The 9,863-nt window shown below is 42.8% G+C and overlaps 1 protein-coding gene and 1 long non-coding RNA gene across 2 annotated transcripts; one reads left to right on the top strand and one right to left on the bottom strand.

Moving 5' to 3' along the window:
* Window positions 1–636: 636 nt before the first annotated feature.
* LOC119312881 (receptor kinase-like protein Xa21) lies at window positions 637–4,901 on the bottom strand. Its single transcript, XM_037588662.1, has 2 exons — window positions 1,512–4,901; window positions 637–1,373 (listed from the first exon to the last, which is right to left on the bottom strand). The coding sequence occupies exons 1-2, from the start codon at window positions 4,447–4,449 to the stop codon at window positions 991–993; spliced, it is 3,321 nt and encodes a 1,106-aa protein (XP_037444559.1). The 5' UTR covers window positions 4,450–4,901; the 3' UTR covers window positions 637–990.
* Window positions 4,902–5,864: 963 nt separating this feature from the next.
* LOC119306817 lies at window positions 5,865–7,129 on the top strand. The gene is made up of 2 exons (XR_005149051.1): window positions 5,865–6,522; window positions 6,647–7,129. It is a non-coding gene; the product is annotated as an uncharacterized LOC119306817 (long non-coding RNA).
* Window positions 7,130–9,863: the final 2,734 nt, after the last annotated feature.

Below are 9,863 nucleotides of genomic sequence, written 5' to 3'. Positions count from 1 at the left end.
GCCAGCTCGGCCTCCGCGCGACCGCGCCGTCCAGGGCACCTCTCCCCTCTAGGCGGTGCGAGCAGGCGTGAGTGCCCTCCTCCTCCGACCTGCGGCCCCTGCCTCGCCGTTCCGCGGAGGGACGCCGGGTCGAGCTCCCTGCTCGCACTGTTCAGTTGCTCCGGTGCTCCTGTTCTTCTCCGAATGGATCGGGTAACCTCCAATTTTAGCTCTGGGTCCTGAAAAATCTACGTTTTGAATTCAACTTAAATTTACAGAGTGCCTAACTCTGGCTGCACTCTACTCCTAATTTGTCCCTTGAATTTCAAGATTTTAAGGCGTAGCTATGGCACACTGGCATCGCCAAACACCCCTTTAAGCCGCCGCAAGCAACATCAAGGTATCTCGCTGAATTGGGCTTAAAATTGATGCATACACAGACACAGAGTGCCCGACTCTTTTTCAGTGCTAAGATCTGAACATATTTATGGGCTGCAGCTATGACACACTGCCACATACTACCCCTTTAAGCCACAAGCAACATTGGTGAATCTTGCCTCCAGTCTGATCAAATCTTGTGCTTGAAACGGCAGCATGTTTCGGTTTGCCAAATGTACAAAATTCAGAACATGCCAGGCTAATAAATATAATCCTATGCCAGACAAAACAGATTTCTCTTCACACTGTAATATCACGAGGGTAATCAGTGGACAACTGGCAATGAAAATTATGAATGCAATCATCAGATTTAACAACAGAAAATGCCACCATTTTAACTTTAGGAACAATGAGCTGCAGTGCAGGTGTCTGAACATAGTTACTCTTGTATAGTCAAACACATTCAGAATAAACCAGACAACGTCATCCTTATGATGCAGACTGAGAACATGTTTTCTCAGTCGGTATAACAAAAATTCGAAGAAGCCCAACATAAGGGCCTCTCAGGAAGATATCTTCCAGTCACATGAGCAAACTTACTTGTAACATACACGTGAACAAAACACAAGTGTCCTATTCCTTGATGCGCAGTGCTGAATATTCTCGTTTGATTGCAGAGACTTCTGCGTAGACATCCGGCATTGTTAGTCGATCTTTTGGTGTCTCCGTGGAACATGAGAGACCAAGCTGAACAAGCTGCATAATGCAGCTCAGCATCCCCACCATAGCATGGTTTCCATGGTCCACGCCTTCGTCTTCGAAACTCGGGGTGATGATATTAGGATCAAGTATATCACGGATCTTTTCGGGGAATGCATTTCCCACGAATTTCTGAAGGCTCAGGCCATTCTTGAACAACACATCTGTTGGGCGTTTCCCCGTGAGCATTTCTAGGATGATAATTCCATAGCTATAGACATCGCCTGCCGTTGAGATCTTGTTCCCGATGCCATACTCTGCATTGTTTAACATTCAGGTATCTTAGAACACTGATTATTGAAAAACATAAAAGGTTCCTTTTGAAGAAAGGAAAAGTAAAACTTGAATGATACTAGGGAGTGAGGAAAGCTAATAATAATATAGTAAAGGTTTACCTGGTGCAATGTATCCAATTGATCCTCTCGGCCCTGCTAAGCTCGTAGAAGTAATAGTACTTGAAGAGTCATGACTTTGGAGGAACTTAGCTAACCCAAAGTCACTGAGATGGGCACCCATGGCATCATCTAGTAGCACATTGCTAGGCTTCAAATCACAATGGACTATAGGGGGCACACAGCTATTATGTAAATAATCCAATGCAGCAGCTATGTCCCCTGCTATTGTTACTCTGGAGCCCAAACTCAACGGTCTTCTTGTTTCTGAATAAATCCAGCTCTCTAGGGTGCCATTAGCCATGTATTCAATAATAAGAGCCTTGAAATCATTCCCTTTGTTGTCCCATGTTGAGCATGCAGAAATCACCCTTACAAGATTATGATGACGAGTGTTTCTGAATGCCTCGCACTCGGCAACAAAGCTTTTTGGTGCTCCAAGTTGGTCAAGCTTGAAAACTTTGACAGCAATCATTCCATTTGTTTCAGATTCAAGTACACCCTTGTATACTGATCCGTAAGCCCCTGAGCCAACCAAATTGTCTGGAGAGAAACCATTTGTCGCTTTGGCTAGATCAGCATATGAGAAGCTCTTCATCTCAGTGTATGATGGTTGATCTGACTGTTTAGATCTCTTGCTCCTCCTCTTCAAGAGAATAAATACTACACATAACAAACAGACCAAAGCAAGAGCCGCCACACTGATCCCAGTTATCTTTAGAGTGCGCCAAGTGTGCCGGTTTCTTGATGATGCAAAGCAAAGCGGCAGTTGTAGCATTGGGGAACTAGAACATAACATACTGTTCCCTTGGACAGACACCTCACTAGAATTTTGAAATATCCCCCCTTGTGGCATTTGACCCTCGAGGTCGTTGAAGGACAAGTTGAGAAGCTTCAGAGAATTGAATGACTGGAAAAAGTTTGGGATTTCACCGCTCAAGTTGTTTCGTGAGAGATCAATCTCGGCAATACCTCTCAAATTGGAGAGAGACTGAGGAATTCTGCCATCAAGTAGGTTGCCCTCTAAGTGAAGGGACTCCAGGCGAATACAAGCACCTAGAGCAGTTGGAATGAGCCCGGAAAGACGGTTGTTGGAAAAATTTAGTGGCCCTATATTAATCAAGCCACCAATCTCAGGTGGAATCTGTCCAGAAAGCTGGTTGTGGGACAAATCCAAACCTGCTGATAAGGAGTCAAGAAAGAAGAGTTCTCTTGGTATGCTCTCGCTCAAGGAGTTACATGAAAGGTTGAGAGTGATCAACCTTCGGCAATCACCTAGTGTCCTAGGAATGGGTCCACTGAAATTATTTTCTTGCAAGAAGAGGTTGTTCATTTGACGGAGTTTCCCTATCGAACTTGGAATCTGTCCGGAAAGTCTGTTCCGTGACAAGTCCACGTATGTCAAGCTTGCAAGGTTTCCGATTGTGCTGGGGAGATCGCCAGCAAACTGATTCTGCTCCATTCTAAGAAATGAGAGGTTTGTGAGGTTCCCTAGCTCTGGTGGGATGCTGCCAGACATCTTATTTGCGTGCAGAACCAAAGCCCCTAGGCTAGTTGCAAGACTACCAACTGAACTCGGCAGATTTCCTTGCATCATGTTGGTTCCCAAAGACAAGACCTGCAGCTGCGTGCAATTCGCCAACGAGGAGAGGAATGACCAGTCTCCAGCTTCTAGCTGATTACTTGCCAGAATTAGCTCTTCTAGGTTAGAAAGAGACCCAAAAGAAGGGATAATGCCATAGAATGCATTAGCCCCTAGGTTAATGGACAGGAAATTGGTTGCGTTGGCTAGCGATGCAGGGATTTTTCCTCCAACCTTATTTTGTTGCAATATGAATGTTTGGATGCTTGGAAGTGTATATCCGATGTCAAATGGAAGTTCCCCAACAAAATTGTTAACAGCTAAACTAAGGTAGGTGAGTGAAGACATGTTGAATATGGAGAACGGGATAGTCCCTGACAGAATGTTGTAAGAAACATCTAGTTCTTGCAAGTTTGGGATTTTTGCTATACTCACTGGGATACTGCCTTTGAAACTGTTGGCCGCAAGCAGAAGGATCCGAAGGGAAGAAAAATTACCCAGAGTCGACGGTATGGTGCCTGCGAGACTATTCACCGACAATATAAGAGCTTGCAAGGGTGAATTGAAATTTGGAACGACCGCAGGTATTGACCCAGAAAAATTGTTCCATCCAAGGGCTAATCTTTGAAGCGATGTGCTGTTGAAAAGAGCAGGAGGTATCTCTCCATCGAGGTTGTTTCTTACCAAGTTCAACACCTGAAGAGATGAACTGTGAGCAAGGGCCGACGGAATGGGTCCTGTGAGGGAATTGTTTGCGAGGATGACAGAAACAAGGGAGTTAGAGCTGCTGCTTCCAAGCGAAAGTGGGATGCTGCCCGTCAGGCTGTTGCGAGCAAGGCGTAAAAACGAGAGATTGCGGAGCTTTCCGATGCTTTCAGGGATATCTCCGCTGAACTTGTTGTTACCAAGATCAATCACCTGGAGGGATGTGGAGGACAGAGTGTTGGGGATGGAACCAGTAAGGCTGTTGGAGCTGAGGTTAAGGTAGGTCAACCTTCTCAGCTGCCCGAGTTGCGCTGGTATGTGGCTGCTCAGCAGATTTCCCGGGAAGTGGATTCTTGAGAGGAGGGTGAGGTTGGCAATGCAAGGCGGCATCTGGCCATCGAGGCCGGAGTTCTCGAGGTTCAGCGCAACGACACGAGATGCGTTGCAAGCAACGCCGGGCCAGCTGCAGAAATGGAGGGAGTTGTTCTGCACCCATGAGCCAAGGAGGGAGTTGGGGCTGCCGGAGAGGTGGAGCTTCAAGCAAAGGAGGGTTTCGAAGTCGGTGGCGTTGGATGAAGAAGAAGCAGCGACAGCGAAGCTGAGAAGAGAGGTTACAACAACAATGGCTAGGAGCCTTCTTGGTCTGTCACACATGTTGTGCTTCTTCAGTAAGCTGTGTGTTTTTTGTACTACTGATATGCTGCGCTTATACAAAAAAGGAGAATGGGTGAGCTGCAAGCGCCTTCCTTGCACATACTCTGGCAAAGTAATAATTTAATAATTATCGACAAGTGGCCTGGGTGCTCTGCTTGCCATTTCTGTTATGTGAGCCCCTAAATTCTTCTTCCACATCTGCACCTAACGTACTTTCTTGCTATTTCTGCCACGTGAGGAATTCAACTCTTCTCAGTCCTAGTTTCAGACTACCTTTCCCACCAGCTATCTTGGTCCTCAATCACCACTTGATTGAAAGATTTTCTTTTGGACTAAGTTGATTTTGCTACCTCTCTCAGATGCATGAAGACCAAATAGAATGTGTGTACACTTGGCCACTTGGCCACCTGGCTGTTATAGGAACCCAACTCGATCGTCCCCCCTTGGATATACTCCCTGTGATCTAGAATATAAATATCGTTTGAGATATCTAATTGATAAGATCTTCGAGGTGGCACTTTGACTAGCAATCTAAATTTAAAATAAATTGTTTCAAATAAAAAAAAGATTACATGTTAATATGTTATTCAAGTCTTTTTTGTGAAATCCAAGAATACTAACCTTAGCTCTGCAATCTACATGGTATTCCTCTTCTTTTATTTAGTGATGGTCAAAGCTAAGTTTGACCAACGGTAATTGTAAAATAATGACTTGTATATTCTCCGAAATTACCAACAAATTAGAAAACTGACTGGACAAAGTACTCTCTACACTACATGATACTCATGCAAGGAGTCGTCAGTCAATGTACACCAGCTCTTGACTGCAATTTCTTCCCTTTCCATGGTGGCTACTTTTTTTTCAACCGGGCTCACACCGCTTTCCATGGTGGGAACTGAAGCTGATGTAAGCATATTAATCCCCAATCATAACTTGATTCAACATGTACAGCCAATTCACGCACGTGGCCACTTGGACAAGTTTTATACCTGAACTGAACTTGACAGGCGTGCGTTCATATGCAGATGTCTTTTTTCTTTTCTTTTCTTGGCGATGATATGCCGATGCCTTGTCTTGACTTATTTGATACTCCTTGGATGTATGGCTCATGAAATAAATAATTGGCACCTTATTTGTGCTCACGTATTTGTCTTAACCTCCGGTATACTTGAGAACACTACCCTGATTTTCCTAGTACTACAATTGCCAGACAGTTTGATTTATTGATTTATTTATTTGCTTATTTGTGCTACATGAAACTGAAATTTTTCATGGACACGCATATTCTCTCTAGAACTCTGAATTCCATTTTTGGAATTTTGGAAAGAAGGTCTGACCACGTGCAGGTTTCTGTTGTTTTGTTTGTGTTCCTTGCACTGATTAGACGGTGTTTGTGTGTTGTGTTGCTGCACCAGATGTGCTACTCGAACAGGGTCTCAGTACACGGAGCACCATCAGGTAGCCGCCGCCCACAGCAGGTAGCAGCTTCCACCCTTTGAATCAGCACGAGTTGTTTTATGCATTCGTGCATAGCTGAGGCTTGACTTCATTATTGCCATCCTCAATCATCGTTTGAATCCAAGATTGTGTTCCGCATGTGCAGAGGTGTGGGCCCGCACACAAAAATGACTTGATGTTCCACCATAGAGGGCACTTTGCAATCAAAGAATTCGAAAAAGACTCCAGCAAGGGGTCATCAGTCAATGTATAGCAACGTGCGTTCTTACTCGCATAGGATAGGAGTATCATATCCTTTAATTTGATCAACTTGCACCACACCATTTTTCTTCATCTTCCGCATCTGGACCTAACCTACTTTCACACATGGAAACTATATGTACGTGCGCTCTATATATAAGTGCTTGAGTCGAGCACCCATTTTGCACAAACTGTGAGCCAGGTCGCCAATCCAAGTAGAATAGAAACACAGGAAGGAGCAAGGAGACGAACAATCGAGGATGGTGAAGAACAACTCCTCTGCGACCTCGGTTCGGCTGATGCTGATCCTCCTCGTTCTGCTGGTTTTCGTTGGTGGCATCCTTGCAAACGATGGGCCGTCCAAATGCAGCAACCGTAAGCACGCTACCACAGCTGATGTTTCCTTCCATGCATGCATATGAACCCTCCCAGTAAATTCAATCATCTACTCCTTTCTTTCTTCCTAATTAACTTGGTTTTTCTTAATCATTTGTGGCAGCTGCGGCTCAGCAAAACTGCCCGTCGATCCCTAATGGCGGCTCATAAGCATGAGATGGATCATTTCTGCGCAGCAGGATTCGGTAGGATCTTGTGTTGGCAGGCGTTGGAAGCTTCCTAGCTATTACTAGCGGGTAGTGCGCGGCGGCACGCCGCGCCACGTGGATCGATAAGCAATTTAGTTTATTTGTAATATTTGGTAAGTCATTTGAAGACTTGATTCGTGACAAAGTAGATTATACAAGGAATGGGTACATTTAGTTGGTACCTACATGCATAAGTTATCTACAACACATAGTGATAGTGAGTAATGGACGCAGAGTTGTGAAGCTCTTGTTCTTTTCTTAGACTTGAGATGTTGATCCTCCGGTTGAGTCTGTCTCTTTGATGTAGTGCTAGAGAAATGAGCCTAGTTCTTCTTCTCTCATTCTTGGTGGTTTGTTTCCTGTGTAAACAATGTTAAAGTTGTTGCTGGATGCACGTTATTTAGCTCTCGACGGATTGGCAAAATATTTTAAAATTAAAGACAATTTTGTTAAGGGTTGTTGTTTGCCTTCACAACAAGGCTTGCTTTTTACTGTTTCTGTATTTCTAATTCTTCTTCCTTGGTCTTACTCCATTCTTGCGCCTGAGCAGCTCTTGTACAAGATGTGAGAGACGATTGTGCCCTGGTTGTTTATTAATTGTTTATTAGTGCATTTTGTACATAATACGAACGTGGATACAAAGAATCTGGAAGATTAGCTCTACCGATCGAGTTATTCATCTTTATAACGTGATATTTAGAGCTAAGGTGGAATTGCCTATTGGGTTGTGTTGACAGAGGGCAGAAGTTAGAGCTTGCTGGTTTCTCTCGGTGATATATAGTCAGAGGGCAGAGACAGCTACTTTGTCTTGACAGAGGGCAGAGGCTAGCTCTTCCCTACTGATTTTCAGGGTATTATAATTTTTCATATTTATACTTGTTGACTACGGGTCTCCGGGAGTACTATAATTTTGCACATACAATATACATGTGGATTTGATTCGACATGACATCGGAAGAGATCACACCGTGTATGCTATTCATGCGCAGTCTGGTCGAGTGATATCCTTCATAGTACTTGTAAAGTAAGAATGGGAATAATGTTGTCCCTTTGAATTTGAAAGCACGAAGAGACATAGAAATAATAGTGTGTTTATTCTATTCATGCAATCTTCTCAATTTAACTTTCATTGTATTTGTAGGAAAAATTACGAAATAGCAGATCTAAATAGCAAGAACAATTGTCATCTGGACTTGAAGGCATGAACACATAAGTAGAAAAAAATGCAGAAAATGAAGGCGTACATATATCAATTTCTACGACTGAATATTAATTTACATCTCAAATATTAGTTGGGCAACATTTCACATCTGTTAGAAAATCAGAGAAGATCAGCGAAAATTGTACAGCATGCATTCATTAATTTTCTAGTGCTGCCCAAAAACAATTGATTAGGTGGGCCTAATCTGACAAACACGGCGTGACACAATTGCAGACTACTGCCCATTGTCAATATCACCATCTCCCTCCTATTTTCCGCCCTTTCTCCTGTTATTAATTGGTTCCATCGGCTAATCCATGCAGCTGGCCGTGCATGTGTGTTCTCCTCAGCCTGCTTTCGACACAACACATGTAAATTAATACCCGGCAAATACAACACTATCTGTCGGCACTGCACTATCTTTCTTATACCAGGCAAATACAACACTAATTTTATCAAGTACAGAAGGACCAGAGTATTTTCGTTCCAGAGGAACACTGCAAAAATATGCTCTGTTGAAGCATCTACCAGTTGCATGGCTTCATCAAAATTTGAACTTGCATGGTTCAACAAAATCAAACAGTGAACTCTCATGAATATTATTTCAGAGGGCGATGATGCTCTATCATTGGGATCAGGACCTCACATCTTAATGAAAGGAAGCAGTTAATAATCAAGTCTAAAATCTGAGTGAGACTTAAGCAGTCAAGCCCATTGCAGCACCATGTCTGATAGAAAAACACTAACAACGTCTAATAACTAACAAAGAGTGACTTGACCCATATATATGTCTGCAAATGCAGGTCACATATTACTACACAAGAAAACATATGAGGTTGCTGCTGCTTCTTCACATAAACGATCATAAATAAGATGAGAAGGCAGACACAGCAAGCAGGAAGGCAAGACCTTCCAGCACAACTGTGATTCCTTCAACAGTGACGGTAGTAGCAGTGTCCCTGGGGACGTACCTGCAGTCACCCATATTGTACTCCTTCTGTGGACAAGAGAACATACTTGTGTGAAGTTTGGGACTGCCAACGTCAAAAATGAAGAATGGAACTTGAGATCTTTGCCTGTTCCAAGTAACAGCATGTGGTTCCTTTTCTTTGATAAGAAATCAGATGATACAAGGAAATAAAATAAAAAGTAGCACTTCTGTTGTATGTTTTGTAGCATATCTATATGAAATGCATGAGATCAACGAAGATGCAAGATGACAAGACTCACCTGCTCATTGTGGCCAAGGCTATTCCGTGTTCCATCCCTTAACATTGAATGCACTTGAACAATCCTTAGGAATCCATGTCTCATCATGCATTCCAAAGAACCTGGATAGAGCAACTGATTGTGAACCAAACTGATTTATAAGAAAGATGTTACAAAAGATCAATCTACTGTCTATTGAATACTGACTTCTTTCTTTGTGATCCTTGCAACAACAAAAATCTTGACTCTACTCGTCATCATAGTATAGCTTGGTCAGAGGCTACTTCCCCAACCATCATTAGAAACTAAACCATCTGGGTATGATGAAATCAAGGGTCCTTCTAACATGGCATTGTGTGATGTTTTGCACCAGAGAACAAAATAAAATTTGCTGTGGCGAAATCAGTAGCACAGAAGCAATAAGGAAAAACAAAAATACAAGTAATATGTACAGTAATAAAGTATGTGATGCAAAATGCAGTAAACAATTACAGTCCCATGTAGTTATACCAGATGAAAGAAGGATATAAAAAATAGATCACCAAATGAAGCTCACACAGCTATTTGCCACCAATTTATCAGACAACATTGTACATGAATCTGCAATACTTACATACAGTAGATCAGTAGTGCTACTTTTTCTAGATGAATAGTGCAACATTTAATTACTTGATATATGAAACGTAATTATATAACTGATGCTACTAACTGCATCGAGAGGT

This window comes from Triticum dicoccoides, chromosome 5B (assembly GCF_002162155.2).
Source record: "Triticum dicoccoides isolate Atlit2015 ecotype Zavitan chromosome 5B, WEW_v2.0, whole genome shotgun sequence".
Classification (NCBI taxonomy): domain Eukaryota; kingdom Viridiplantae; phylum Streptophyta; class Magnoliopsida; order Poales; family Poaceae; genus Triticum; species Triticum dicoccoides.
This window is presented reverse-complemented; position numbering and strand designations above follow the sequence as displayed.

Excerpts from the sequence above, each read along its gene's own strand:
- LOC119312881 (XM_037588662.1), bottom strand. The coding sequence starts at position 4,449 with ATGTGTGACAGACCAAGAAGGCTCCTAGCCATTGTTGTTGTAACCTCT. Across the intron at positions 1,374-1,511 it reads AATTGGATACATTGCACCAG|AGTATGGCATCGGGAACAAG; the intron begins GTAAACCTTTAC and ends TAAACAATGCAG.